The following is a 14590-nucleotide window of genomic DNA, read 5'->3' as shown; positions in this document are numbered from 1 at the left end:
TCGCGCGTTTACCTTACCATGTTCCCTTCTAGTGTAGTAGTTTCATAGGCCTATCAGTACATATGGGGTCGCGACGACTTTCTGTTTTCCCGTGCGGTTGTGATTGTAGGACTTGTGCGAGTGACGGTGGTTCGTGCGGAATTACGCGGTACGATGAGAGAGAATGAAACAAGTTTGGTCGAGAGGAATCGAAGCCTCAAGAGACAGATTGTTAGTAACGTGTCCTTATATTGATACATATATTTACATGAGTGAGTCTCGGGTTCTCACCCAGGTGATGTCGGTGCCCTTGTCCCCTCTCCCCCGTTAGCCTAGGTACACAGTGTTGCCCAACTCGTAACATCGTATCTCTCTCCGCTGTTCCTTATCCGGGATCGATTAGACGAGGCCGTCGCATAATAGAGGAGTGAGATTGGGCATCGTTCAGTCTGGCCCGCAGTACAGACTTAGCCAGCGGCCTGGTGCGCCCCCAATCCCGCATCGATGGATCGTACAAATGAGCGGCGATGGGTTATTAAGTTGTGAGTCCTTTCCACGCACTCATTTGACCAGCCTCCAGATACCCAACCAGGCCAGTCCAAGTGAGATGCCCGTGATACCGAGGCTTCTGCTCCGCATGCCGAACCGTGAGCCACTGGCCAGGATCTTTGCCTTTTGTTGCTGGAGCTGCGATTGCCCGGACACGTAGCTGTATACAGCCAGGCCTAGGAAAGCGCCGCCACCTATGATAGCATTTTTAGCAACACTTCCTGGTGGAAGAGGGAACGATGTGAGAAACTCACCGACGATTTTGCAGGGCAGGCAGTCGTCACCGGCGTCCTCTTTGAGAAGGTCCTGCAGCTTCTCAGGTTTGTCCAGCGAGTGGATTTGTGGTATGCTGTCCTTGGCCATGACGGGAGTTGGCGTGGGTGAAAGAATATCTTTTCTTCCGTTTATTCAATTGAGTGGTGAGTGAGTAAGGTGGTGGTGTCAAGTCGCATCTCTTGGCCGAGATTCTGCAGGGGCTTGGCACCAACTGTTGCTCCCGCTGCCGCCGGCGCCGCGGCGCATTGCGTCAGTGCTTCCAGAAGCCCGCGGGGCCTGTCAGACCCAACCTCGAACACCCGACCCGACCTTAAAACTACGGCGAGCTCAACCTCAAAAACAAAAACAAAAACCGACCATGAACGGCGTCGTCGAGGCGCTGCACATCTATGACGAGCATAAGTTAGTATTTTCTCGTAATTCTATATCAAGCCATACATTAATCACCGTTTAGCGCCCTCGTCCTGTCGCACACGTACTCGTCACGACCGTTGTCGGCATCCCATTTGCTGCCCCTCTACCTCGACCACCCCGTCCCTCGACCGAACCTTATCTACTTATCTAACACCAACCCGCCGACACTCGTCTTCAACCTCACACATGCGAACCTTCTCTTCCTCTTGACCACCTCGTCCGAGGTCGAGCCCCTCCTCGTCCTCGAGTTCTTACACCGCGTCGTCGACTCCCTCGAAGAGTTCCTCAGTGCGCCGCTGCTAGCGCACAAGATCGAGGCCAACTACGATGTCGTCGCCCAACTCCTGACCGAGATGTGCGATGCGGGGACAATCACCACCACCGAACCCAATGCGTTACGAGACATGGTCGAGGTGGAGGGGTTCATGGACAAGTTGCTAGGCAACCTCAACCTCCCAACGTACAGACACCCTCCTCTCCCGGTCCCCCCAGCTTCCCTCTTTCCCATTACATACGGGCCAAATTTACTAACTCCCTTCCCCTTCTCCCCTCTAGAAAACCAGCCTTCGCCAACACCTTCTCCTCGCCCTCGCCCGCCCTGCACCCACAACCAACCCTGGCCCTCCCCTGGCGGCGCGCCAACGTGCGGCACACCTCCAACGAGCTCTACACAGACCTAATCGAGACACTATCAGTTACACTAGCACCGTCGGGCCGGCCGCTGGCCGCCTTCGCCAACGGCACCATCGCCTTCACCTCCAAGGTGTCGGGCGTGCCGGACCTGCTGCTGACCCTCACGGGCCCCGCCGGCAAGCACAACCTCAGGAGCGTCATCGACCTGCCCGTGTTCCACCCCTGCGTCCGCCTCGCCCGCTGGCGCGAGCAGCCGGGGGTGCTCAGCTTCATCCCCCCCGACGGCCGCTTCACCCTGGCCGGCTACGAGGTCGACCTGATGCCCTTCACGGGCGACACCGCCACGGTGGGGGCCGGCGCGAACCCGCTGAAGCTGCCGGTCACGTTGGAGATTAAAACCGGGTTGGGGGCGACGGGGTCCGACTTTGAGGTGCGTGTGCAGGTGAACCGGATGTTTGGGCCCGCCACGGCCGGGCAGGGTGCAAGGGGGGGAGGGGGTCTGGGTGGTGGTGGTGGTGGTGCGAGGGGTTTTGGGGCGAGCGCGCCGTCTGGGGCGCCGGCGCTGCAGGACCTTGCCGTGTCGGTGCCGCTGCCGGAGGACGTGAGGAATCTCTCGGATATCAGGCCTACGAGGGGCGATGCTACCTATAATCCGGGGGACCGGGCGCTGGAGTGGACCATCTCGAACAAGGAGCTGGCTCAGGGGACGGCGTCCTTTGTGTTGCGGTGTACGGTCGTGGGGCAGATGACCGAGGAGGATGAGGAGTCGGATCCGACAGGGTTTGGCTTTGGCACGGGCGCGAACGCATACTCGTACGACGAGCCGTACCAGAACTCATCGCCCGTTGCGAAATCGGCCAAGGCGGCTGTGGACGCTGGTGCTGGCGACCGAGATGAGCGCAGGTCGGCGCAGAACAAGATTCTGATGCCCAGCTCGGCCTCGCTCAGCTTTGCCGTCAAAGGCTGGCTGGCCAGCGGCATCAAGGTGGAGAGCATCCATCTTGACCCAAGGAAGAGTCGAGGGTTGGGGGAGAGCGTGAAGCCGTACAAGGGCGTCAAGTACCTGACAGTTAGCAAGGGTGGTGTGGAGATACGGTGTTAATGCAGGCACGGCCAAAACACACCCTGAAGAGCTGTCTCTCGAATATTGGCAATGTTTGTTCGTCAGTGCCAGCCCTTCGATATGGCGTCCTACATCGGCCAGTGCAGACCCCCGTCCCACATATTCACCGATTCCATCTTGAAGCAGGCCATCTCGCGTTCGGGCGTCTCGGGCGCAAGCCCACCAGCATGGTCCAGACCAACGGCCCGTCGCTCGTTCGCTAATTCTCCGAATCCTGCCCTCCATCCAACCCCCTGAGCACAAATCCTGCATGCCATCCGAACGCAGCCAACAGCCAACAGCCCCCTTGGATAACGTCTCGAAGGTGCGCTAGCAGGATGCAGTACCCAGCTCCCCCAACCCCTCCCTGGCGGGATTCCCTCCACACCATCTCCTCAAATCACCGCAGGCTCCTCCTGTCAGCCCAACGTCGCAATACCCAGTGGTCTCTTCCCACACACATTTCGTGGCCTCCTGTTGGTTGATTTACGAGGGTTTAGTCTCAACTCCCCTCCCCCCCAATTTGGTAGTGAGCACTTTTCGCATCCCATACCGTTTGGGAAACTGTCAGGCACGCTCGGGACATGTTTGTTGAAAGCGAAGCGATTACCGACAGCGTGGGACAGGACCTTTCTGGCTCAGCTGCTTAGGGCCCTCTCACACCCTGACGAATTGCTTCGTCATGACTTGGGGCACTTGAATATCCTTGAGCCCAAGCTGCAAGGTGGAACCAACAGCGAGTGTCACAACAGGAGCCATTTCTGTCGATCTGATAACCGTGGAACCGTCTAAGTCGGGCTCCCGCGAGTCCGAGATCAGGTTGGCCAAGCCGTGGCTTTTTCTTTTCTTTTTCTTTTGTCATGCATGCCCAACCACCTCGACACGAACCCCGTCTACCTTCCCGATCTCTCGCCATGTTGTTTCTGAGCATTGAGAGTGAGGTTCTTTTCTTCCCCCCTCCCACATCCGTGCCGCACCACGCCGCAGTCATGCTGGGAGCCGAAGGTCAGGGCGGGAGGATCTTTGCGGGGGTGCACGGCTATTTCGAGGTTGCCTGGAACGCGGGACAGAGCCGGCCTAAACAGTAACGGCGTAGTGTGTACTGTGCATGTATTGATGTACACTACATCCATACAACCAACAGCCGGTGCCGCATCGGACGGCCACCCGAAATGGCGCGGTGGTTACACAGGAATCAGAGAGCTGACCGCCCCTCAACACCACAATCCTCCCGCCGCGGAACCCACGCAGGCCGAATCTGACGGGACCTTGCATGTGATCCGTTGTTGCGGAAAGGAGAGACGGACGGTATCCATCCAGGGGCCCGACACACATGACACACCAACCACTTCATTTCCGCCCGTCTTAGCTCGCTTTCGATATTGGCTCGCTCGGCATAAACAACTCAGCATAACAGCTGCCTGGCCATGACTGCGGCGCAAGTGAGAAAAGAAAAGAAAACAGTCCCTTCCCAATTTCCCCTCCCGGTCAGCCCGGCCACCGGCCGCGGCGGCCCATGTTTGGCCCGGGCCAGAGGCCGCGGGTTACACGTGTCCGCGTGTTCTGCGTCCCATCGGCCGCTCCTCAGACCCGGCCGTGAGGGTCGCGGCCCCCGGAGGGAAAGAGGGGAGAGAGAGAAACAACGCACCGAGAAACACACCAACAGCATCCGCGTTGTTTGCATGTCTCAGCCCCCCCCCCCCCCCCCCCCCCCCCGCGGAATGGGACGGAGAGGTGGACCGGAGGGAAGGAAATAAGGACGAAGTAGAAAAACATCGGATACCGGATCCGAAGGGCTTCACCCCCACTCCTGATCCTCAATGCCACCCACGTTGTCAGTCAGCAGGCACACGGCGAGGCAGATGGATCGAGAGATCCAACCGCGTCTGACAAGCAAACCACCCTCAAAGAAGGGCATTGTCAAGCGGATCGATCCATCCCGCTGCAACCAACTGCCACCGATGTGCTGTGTGTGTGTACCAACAGCACCGTGGGATGTAGATCGCGCGATTCGATCGCCCCCAACAAAGGGAGGAGACTGTGGGTCAACAACAGGTAAATCATATCGAATCGAAGAATGCAGTCACCGCCCGCTCAAATTGGGAAATAATAACAGAAACGTCTTTATGTATCATAACAGGTATCAAGGTCAAGTCTGAGGTATCAACTCGCTTCTTCTGCCACGCCACGCCGCCTCCTACATTCCACATTATGCTTCTTCTTCTTCCATGTTCCTTCACAAAAAAACAGAAAGGCTTGATCTCGTCCCATACGTACATAAATACATACGAACAATACTGGGTATCATAGGAGATGGGGATAAATAAACACTCATCAGATCTTTAATCAGCCCAAAGTCGTCCGTCGTCCGTCATCCTAAGAAAGAGGGGAGGGGGAGATCCAGCCTCGCAGCCAAAAAAACAACAAAATAATAACGATACTAAATGGTGTGGGTGGGGCAAGGATCGATAAAAAGAGATATTAAAATATTCACTGCCCCAATCTAGCTTCAAGCTCAGGGAACAAGCGCAATGCCCCTGCGGTGGCCGGCCTTGAGGCCCATGTAGACACTCCAGGTGGCGACGTCCTGTATCAAGCAGTCAGCAAACCGAAACCAAAGTCAAGCAAGAGAGGAGCGAGGGAAGGGGGGGAAAGCATACCCTCGTGACGACCGACCCCGCGCCAACGGTCGAGCCCTTGCCGATCCTGACCCCCGGAAGGATGACCACGTTTGCCGCGATCCAAACGTCGTCCTCGATAATGACAGGCTTGCCGTACTGCGTGCCCTGGTTCCCCTTGCGGTAACGCGGGTTGGTGCTGCAGGTGCCCGTATAGATGCAGACGTTAGGGCTGATGATGACATTGTTCCCGATGCTGACCTCGCAGACATCGTTGATGAGGCAGTTGCGGCCGATCGAAACGTTATTGCCGATTTGGATATTGTAGCCGTAGTCGCAATTAAAGGGCGCCTCAACCGTCGCGTTCTCGCCCACGCGCCCTGCACGCGTGACGGGCGATACCATGCTAGGAGAAAGCTGGATGCCCTCGCGCGGGTGGAGAATGTCGCGGAACAGCCGCGCGCGCTCAGTGGGGGAGACACCCAGGTTCGGGTTGGTCGAGTTGTTGAACCGCCAACACGCAGCATTGCACCGCTCTCGCTCGAGCACGAGCTCCTTGTCGAACGGATAGTACGGCCTGCCGTTCAGCATCTCCTCCTTCTGCCGGCGCGATGGCCTGTCTGAGGGAAACTGAGTGTGCGAAAGGGCGGCCTGTGCCGTCGCCTGGGCACCGCCAGAGGGGGGTTGGGAGGATATCGTAGACGGCGGCGCCGGCGGAGTTGACGTCCTGCCGCCATGCAACATGCTGCTAAATGGGGGGTGCGCCATGGTACTGCTCTGCGGAGGCGGTGGAGGAGGCAGCGATTGCTGATCCGGGTCGGTCCGTGTCAGGTCGTGAAGCGGTGGCACGCGCTGGTACTCCTTGGGTGTTCGGTCCGAGAAGGCAGACACGGCGGCGGCGCTGACTGGGGTCGGGAACATGTTCGCGGACGCCGATGTTGTGTACCCTGATAGCGCTGAGAGCTTGTTGTCGGGGCTGATGATGGAGCTTGGCATTGTCGATGCGGTTAGCCTATCGTCGTCTGTCTGCAGAGGACGGCCCTGGGGCGGCGTAATCCGGAGAGTGGGCTGGCCGCGGTTATATGGCAGGGAGTCACGCTTCGGCTGCTGGCCCAGCGGAGGCTGTTGGCTGCCGCTGTACGGGGGCGGTTGCTGGGGCATCCCGTACGCTCCCGGAGGCACGTAGTTTGGATCCTTCGACTCGATGTTGACCTGCGCCGGCTTGCTGCTCTCGGGCGTATTGGTCCAGGCTCCCCTCTGCGGGGGATACCCAGCGCAGACAAAACCGCCCTTGTAGCAATTGTTGCCTGTGCGGATTGTCAGCCGCCAGAACAGGCCGGATGCGGCCACAAAATGTGGCCATGCGTGTAAACAAGCGCGTTTTGGGGTCGGGAGGAAACCAAAACATTGGGACGGAACTGGACTCACATTCGGGTTTTTTCTCGTCGCACTTCTTCTTTCGCTTCCTACATGTCAGGCAACCCGTCTTGGTGCGGTTGCTGAAATTGCGCTTCCGCTTCTTGGGGTCCGACTGGAGGATGCCATCCCTGCGGTGTTCGGGCGTGTACTGGCCAGGGTACATGGAGCGGTCGTCACCATCTGGGCTTTGGTCGTCATCGCCGTGGCTTGTCGCCCTCCGGAGCAAGTCGCCCGATGGCTCCTCTGACTGAGCCGATACCGGACCAGCCGAGTAAGGGGCTTCGTAGCTCGAGGTGCGCTCCTCCCTAGCCCGCTCCGAGCGCCAGTGCTCGCTATCCCGCACTTCATCTCTTTGCCGTCCGCGATAGACATCCCTTTGCGGCGTGGTACGTCCATCCTGTGATTCCGACGGATGGCGATGCGGCTCGTACTGTTCAGATCGTTCCATCCGCTCTGATCGCTCTGACCGCTCTGCACGTTCCGCACGTTCCGCACGCTCTGCTCGCTCTGCTCGCTCGGTTCGCTCCACACGCTCTGACCGCTCTGGCCGCTCTGCTCTTTCCGTCCTCATGGGAGGCGACCGTAGGCGCTCTCTCCTAGGAGAGTCCGAGATTGACCGCTTGCGCTTGTGCGACCCCTCGACGTCTGCAAAGGCGGCGGCGCCGGGAAATGGAAGCCTCTCGTGATTGGTACTGCTCCGGCGCTCCTGGGCCTCGAGGCCGTCCCGGTCCCTCTGGCTGCGGTACCCTTCGGCGGACCTGGGTTCAACGCTGGCCGATTGCCGGCTTGGTCGCTCTCCGTCCATCGCCGCCCCATTAGTTCCCTCCGCAGATTTCGGCGAGCCCCCGTTCAATGCCGTAAATGTCGCCATCTCCATCCACAACCGCCTCTCCCAGGCGCCCCCGAAGCCACAAACAAATCCAACAGTGAGAGATCAGCGGAGGCTAGGACCGAAGCAACCGCTCTGTAGTTGCGAAGCACCGGCGGGGTTCGGTTGGCGTCCGCTCGGTTCGCGTAGCGAGGGTGGTCTCAAGGGGTGCGGTTGGTGTAGCAAATAAATGAGATAGCTGAAGATGGCGGATGTAAGCGACTCGGTGATTGAGAACCCTAAGTGAGTGAGAGTACCCGGGCAGGCGTTTTGAGGAATGCGATGATTCCGGTGTGATCGGGAGTTCCGGTCTCGAGTAAAATTAAACTAAGAACAGTAAAACGGCCCGTTCGTCGGCGTTTGCTGTGGGAGGGAAAAAAAAGTGTGATCAGGCTGCAGCAGGATGAGCAGCAGGAAGGCGCCTGTTGCGATGCACCAGTGAAGGAGGAATGTGGAGACCGGTCGGCGCTCGTGCGTCCGTGACTTCCAGCCCTGGACTCGTTTGGACAATGGCGCGCGGAGTTGTGATTTCCTCTTTTTGGTTTTTTTGGGGGTCGTTAGGTTGGTCGAATTCGGCTCCGGTCCTGATGCAGAAATGCGTCTTTCTCAGTGGGGAGCTTTGGGGTCCCTTTTTGAGTGCTTGAAACCAGCACCTGCTCGCTCAGAAGCAAGCAAATGGTGGAGGCTGAGTCGGGCGTGGAGGCGAATCCAGGATGGAGCGATGGGAGCGACCGCAAATCCGCGGCCCGGTGCGCAAACGACAAGCCGGGGGTCGGGTAGCGACCAAAAAACAACCGCGCCGCCGCTCAGGCCTCACAAAAACGGTAAACCACCACAGGCTTCTCTCCGGTGTTGCTTCTCAACCACGGCCTAAGTTGCTATTATTGCTGGGTATTTTGTGAATGAAGGCAAAAGATGGCTCCGCTCCGATGATCTCCGATGATGAGATCGTGAAGTTTCTAACGGTACCGTGTGACACGTCAGAGAGACATAAACCTAGTCGTCGTCGATGGTGAGTGAGGCGGCACGCTGATCTGTGCGCAAATCCCAACTGCGGCGTTCCTGTCCGTTGCGCTCCTTGGCAGCCTGCTACCAACACGGCGACGAAACCTAGGATGGGGAAAGGGCCTTGACGTGTTCCGTGCGTACGAGATTCCCGGTGCCAGATGCAGCCGATATCGTGACCGTCGTTGCCGCAAAAGAAAAATGATGGAATCCTAAGTTCCCCAGCCTTCTTTTTTGAGTTGCCGAGTGGTGGCGCTTGGCCCTCTTTAACGCGCGATTATGCTGCGCCTGTCGGGACGGGGGTTCGAGAGGCAGGCCGCCGGTTCGCACTTCGCAGTGCCGCAGCGCGGATAACTCAGGCTTCCGTGGGTGGTGTCAAGTTCTCGAATCGTGGTCGCAAATCCGGCGCATCGAACGGGTGGGAAAATCCCTTCTTCTGCAAACTCTCCTGACGGCCTCGTCTCGCGGGATGCAATGCGATGCGGAGCGGAGAGATGGTCTGAAGGGGGAGGGAGCGAGGTAATCAGAGACCCGGCGCTCCGTTCATGGAAGTGCTCACAGCCAAACAAGCGCCAGAAAAATGTCCCGCTCAGCCGTCGTGAGTCGAGACGCACAGACGCCCGCGGGTGCAAAAGGCTGGATGAGAAGCGGCGAGATCTGGCTAGCAGGGAACCCCGGTCAGTGAGCATGTGGGTCTGCCGTGCCTGAATGACCTGGGGAGCCGGGGTAGTTTTGCAGCGGGCAACGCGGAAGTTGGAGAGTGCCGTGAGAGAAAGAGGAAGTCCCTCCGTGTCAGGGCAAGCAGAGCTTACGTTTCGATTCGTACAATACAAGGGGCAGGGGGCTTCCATCAAAGTCAAACTAACTAGTGTACAGATTACACCACCTTACTTGTACGAATACCCGCGCTGGAATGTGAGATGCGCGGGTGAGTTCCTCCGCCAGGGACTGAGACTCGATCCTCAACCCCAGCGGCACGCCGCAGAGGGCCCGGGGGGCGGGGGGGCGACGGGACTTCGACTTTGTACCGGTACCTCCAGAGGCACAAAGTACCTCGGTATCTTTTCCTTTGGTTTGCGCCAGGGGGGCGTGGAATCCCCGTCTTGGAAGAGGTGTGGGAGGGACCGCCGTCACCCCAACCCTTCCACAGAAAACCAGCGGCCAGGCCAGGGACTTGCAGACGCAGTCACCATCCTAGTTACAATCTCGCGAGTCTACCAAGCCCAACTCCGTCGGCAAAGTTACACACGAGCGGTTGTCTGTGGTCTTGCACGGGTTAGTCTGATATGGAAGGAAACGTTGTCCAGGGAGGCAAGCTGTGATGCACACTGTTGACCGCGGCTTTTCACCGAGGGAACGGCAGAGGCTTGATGAAGTTGACGCGTGTCCCTCGGGTTGAGAGCGAGTGATTCTGTGGCCTGTCACTGCCGTGGCTTCCTTCCTGGGCGCCTCACTCCTTGACCGACCGTCTGAAATGCTTGAAGAATGGGACAGCTACCCGGGAGCTCAGCCCGGTGGCCACGCAAACGGCCTTGCCAGGGACAAGCCCGCCAAGCTGACAGGTGAGAGACGAAGAGCGCAGTAGCTTCATGCAGTTCCTTGGTCCCTGTTGAACTTAAGCTTAGTGCTGGCAACCTGTGGCTCAATCAGAGGAAACAGCCGCCAAATGCGGTCCAAAGGCCCCACCGACTTCCGACCAACGTTCCCCCATCAAAACCTCTTGCAGCGTGACAGACAGCGGGGGAACCCAACAGATCTCCGTCGCCTCGCACAAAGTGGGTATCGCGTGCGAAGCGGCAATCTGCGCTCTGCTTCGATCAGTCTGCACGGGACGTATTCGGGAGACTATGACGAACAGATTCCGGGAGCCCGATGTCGATTTGGGGTCGGCGCCGCGGCATATCATTTGGCCCCCATCCAAAATGGAGAAGCAAGGGACATTGACGCAGTTAGGCGCGATGTGCTCGAATTCCGTAACGGATGGCGTGCAGGTGGAAAGGGCCGTCTCCTGCTGTAACTCACGTCTGGGCAAAAGAACAGGGCAAGACACGCACGGAGAAAGGTACCGTGGTACTGATGGCACCTTTGGCGAGATGTATGTACATGTACGTCCGTCCGTGGACACGAGAAGTGTAACTTGGCTTTCGTAGAGCAACATGTCGGTGTAAGACGGGCCGAGCTATGCTTCTTTCGAGGCTTCTGACGAGCTCCTCGGCCCTGTTTGTCTTGCTCAGCCGTCTGAGCCAACTCGGCTTGAAGGTACTCGAAGCTGATAACATAAAGCATTGTCCTCGGTACCGGATGACCCCGCGCTTTGTGAGGGAGGTGAACAATGACTCGCGACGGGATGGCGAAGCGAGCTTCGAGGCTTGCACAATGAGCGACCAATGGGGCTGCGCACACTCGGTGTTGATTCGTGGTCACTAACGCAGTCAGCCGAGTCCTCCAGCACACATTAGCCACCAAACACGAAGTTCTTCTGTTCATAAACTCAGGTCGTTAACGTTCGGGCCACGAGCCGCGGACGGCCGCTTCGCTGCGTTTGTGACGGTAGTGGGCGGCTCCGGTCCCCAGAGACCTGCGGCCAACCCGGCAGCTGACGGGAGGGCAAGTGTGTTCCTTTTCCGTACACAGTCACGGTCAAACGAGTCGGGATGTGGATCAACTCAGGCGGGTCATCCAAATGAATTGCCTCTTTGGCCTCCTTGTCATTTCAGGAGGGTTGCCGAAACTGCACCAGAGGGAGCATCGATGCTACCAGCCAGCTGCCAACTTCCCCACTGTGTGTCCAGATTCAGCCAAGTGCCGACATTGTTCGCGTGTGCGTGTGGGAAGGAGAGCTGGGTTGGCCATCACTATTGAGCCATGTCACGCTCTGAGACGACGCGGAGGAAGCAACGGCGCCTTCCTGCCGGTGATAGTCGAGGCATCCCCCTGTGCCTCGCGCTTGCTTCTGGCGCGAGGTGTCATCGTCCCCACACAGTCAACTTGAACCCCAAACTCAGTCATGAATGAAACACACAAATCGGTAATCTTCCGAAGCGATAGCCAAGTCATGCGCGCAAGTTAATTATAGCAGCAGCAGCCTCTGCTCGAGTCCTGCAGGTGCATCGGCGAGGCGTTCGTTGTTGGCCGTGTTGGTGATTTTGGTTTCTTTTTAAAAAAGGAACAGCGAAGCATGAAGGCGGACTTGATGCGCAGAGTGACAGAGACAGTGTAAGCGTCTCAAAGTGCGTTCTTCAAACGGTGCAACGTGCAGAAGCGCACGCCATACCCCTGTCGCTCTTCCTTCACGGAATCCACCTTCTGATTGGGCAGCAGTTTTATGCAGGCTTTGCAGTCCTCATTGGCCAGCACGGGATTCATTCCATCCTATGAGACGGCAGGAACCAGATTACCGCAAAAGTGCAGGCAACAAGCGGGCAAGTGTTTGATCCATTCTTAGAAACAACTCGTGGTCGTACCAGCCGAAATAAGGAACTTAGCGAGAAGGCGGGATGCCAGTGTGCAACATCGAGTAGTGCCCCGTGGCAGAGAGAGGCGGCTAACGCTATCACGATTCGGACCTGCGCTAGGCGGCCCTCGTCACAGTTCGGAGGTGGTGGTCAACACTGGGCGACCCGCGTGGTTCTGGTGCGACGGTATTCAACTTGATTGGGCGCGGCTCCCACAACTCCCCAGGAGCTGGCACGAAACGCCCAACAGCCGACATCTTTCATCACTGCAAGAAAGACCTAACAAAATTCACCAATCGACGCTTCTGTTTCGCCGGTAATTGTGCGTCATTTGGGTCCGCTCCGGCACTCAGAAACTCCCGCAACCCAACAACCAACAAAACGCCCAGGACGGATGAGGGAGTGACACCCGACAGGCGGTGTGTACTCCGACTTTGTGACAAGGCTGACAGGGTTCAAACGCCTTCCATTGTCTTGCTTCCCTCCGCCGCTGCTGCCCAATGACAAACAGGTGGAATTCCGCTTCACCGAACCATGCGTTCCGCCACGCGGCCGGTCCGGCGGGGCCGATAGGGCTCCGTTGGAAGCAAGACAGACCATCATCACCGAGCAGGCCATTCAACATCCAGCTTTGATGGGGAGAACAAACCACACAGGCACAATCTGCGGCAGCCGGCAGCCGGAGTCATCTGACGGTGTACTTGGTACCTGCACACAAGCAGCTTACTGCGGGGCCGATGGACGCTCCGAGACGAGACGGAAGGATGCTCGTGGTAAGCAGCTCTTCAAAGCCGAGGCAGAAGGAGATCTCACCAGATTGCTGAATCAAAAGGCCCGACTCGTCTGCGTTGCCCAAGAACGACGTCAATGCAGCGAACCGGACTCACTCCAACCTCCGCACACCTTTCCGGAACAGGTGCCGCAAAATTGACATCGATATGGCCTAGCAATGCACCACCTCAACAGATATCAGCCCATACGTCTCGAGGCACGAGGGTGACAAGAGCGAATCCTTGTTCGGCGCCAGACCATGGCCTTCTAAAGGCGTCCCAACCCCGTAGAAGTGCCTCGGCGAACTCCTGAGCCCAAATGCTTGGGCAAAGTGCGAAAGAAGGCACCTTTGAAGCCTCCTGGCCTGGCCCAGGCGCACATCTTCCGCCATACGAATGCCCGACGATTGGGCGTGGGCGCTCGGTCCCGCCGCAACACGAACCGGGAATTTTTGATGCCATAAAAAGAACATTCGGCATCGAGGCGACCCTTCTTCCACGAGGTCAGTGGGTCGTCACCCGGAAGTGAAGAGCGAAATGGGATGTTCGGCCGCATACTCTCCTCGCAAAAAGCATGGTCTTGCCGCCGGCCGCAGATGCGCGATTGCGCGAGCTCGACCCCGGCGCTAAATTTGCTGCGGGACGTATCGAGGCTCTGCGTCTCTTGACGCCGAACCGGCGCTTACAACTTCCAACAGCGCCTCCAGGACCCCATCACGACGCTCTCATTGGCTCGTCTCCCCCCCACGAATTCCAGTATCCTCAGCCGCCACCAGGACATTGGACGACAAAGATCTCCCACGAGTTCTAAATCTGGACGGAAACATCGTTTCGAAACGCTACGAAACGAGATTGGTTTCCCGACCAGCCCCACGGTAGTATTATGGCACTCGCGTGCCAGAAAGTGGCCCTATGATAGCCAAGGAAACCGGTGCCCTTGCACTCCCTTCCCCCTTTTCCGAGCATGGCGTCCTGCAAGACCGTTTTGACGAGCACGCACAGGGCGGTTGCGGCTCAAAGGCTATCCAGACGACCGGGGGCGACTGCGACTACACACACCAAGTACATGCCAGCGGCTACAGCAACCGCAGGCGGCAACACCCCATGGCGCCTACATGGGAACGTGGCGTGGGTCGTCTGCGAGGAGTGAAGTCGCCTCGGTTGCCAACACGCCGCCGCCATCATCCCCCCTTCCCAGCGCGGGCCGCTCTGCATCCCCGGACAGATCCAGGGGACCGGGCCCTCCATCACACCCTTACCGCTGTAGCGACCACCCTGGGCGCCTGCGGCGAATAGCCCATCACCGGCATGGAGAGATCTAGATCTGCGGCGTTGGCGGCCTGTACGACGAGAAACGGGCCCAAGTACCGGTACATTTATCTGGTACCTGTCTGATCTGCGTGCCGTACCTGCATATGGCTTGGGTCCACTCTCAACGACCTGGCTTCTCGAGCTTCGCTCAAGCACCTCCGGACCGCATGATCCCGCCCACACCGCACAAA

General features: G+C 58.3%; 4 protein-coding genes across 4 annotated transcripts; 2 read left to right on the top strand and 2 right to left on the bottom strand.

Annotated features, from left to right (window-relative positions):
* Positions 1 to 207: 207 nt before the first annotated feature.
* On the bottom strand, positions 208 to 1034 carry B0H64DRAFT_402432 (uncharacterized protein). The gene is made up of 2 exons (XM_062804231.1): positions 783 to 1034; positions 208 to 722 (listed from the first exon to the last, which is right to left on the bottom strand). Exons 1-2 carry the CDS (start codon positions 889 to 891, stop codon positions 541 to 543), a joined length of 291 nt encoding a protein of 96 aa, XP_062658551.1. The 5' UTR covers positions 892 to 1034; the 3' UTR covers positions 208 to 540.
* A 128-nt stretch (positions 1035 to 1162) lies between these two features.
* B0H64DRAFT_418703 (Adaptor complexes medium subunit family-domain-containing protein) lies at positions 1163 to 2953 on the top strand (the record flags this gene model as incomplete). Its single annotated transcript, XM_062805336.1, has 3 exons — positions 1163 to 1206; positions 1259 to 1678; positions 1774 to 2953. The coding sequence occupies 3 exons, from the start codon at positions 1163 to 1165 to the stop codon at positions 2951 to 2953; spliced, it is 1644 nt and encodes a 547-aa protein (XP_062658550.1).
* Positions 2954 to 5290: 2337 nt separating this feature from the next.
* B0H64DRAFT_200697 (uncharacterized protein) lies at positions 5291 to 8160 on the bottom strand. The gene is made up of 3 exons (XM_062799252.1): positions 7000 to 8160; positions 5614 to 6878; positions 5291 to 5540 (listed from the first exon to the last, which is right to left on the bottom strand). Exons 1-3 carry the CDS (start codon positions 7865 to 7867, stop codon positions 5469 to 5471), a joined length of 2205 nt encoding a protein of 734 aa, XP_062658549.1. The 5' UTR covers positions 7868 to 8160; the 3' UTR covers positions 5291 to 5468.
* A 2874-nt stretch (positions 8161 to 11034) lies between these two features.
* B0H64DRAFT_402426 (uncharacterized protein) lies at positions 11035 to 11489 on the top strand. Its single transcript, XM_062804230.1, has one exon. It carries the CDS (start codon positions 11045 to 11047, stop codon positions 11288 to 11290), a length of 246 nt encoding a protein of 81 aa, XP_062658548.1. The 5' UTR covers positions 11035 to 11044; the 3' UTR covers positions 11291 to 11489.
* Positions 11490 to 14590: the final 3101 nt, after the last annotated feature.

The sequence above is a fragment of the Chaetomium fimeti genome (genome assembly GCF_033439085.1).
Source record: "Chaetomium fimeti strain CBS 168.71 chromosome Unknown B0H64scaffold_5, whole genome shotgun sequence".
Taxonomy (NCBI): Eukaryota; Fungi; Ascomycota; class Sordariomycetes; order Sordariales; family Chaetomiaceae; genus Chaetomium; species Chaetomium fimeti.
This window is presented reverse-complemented; position numbering and strand designations above follow the sequence as displayed.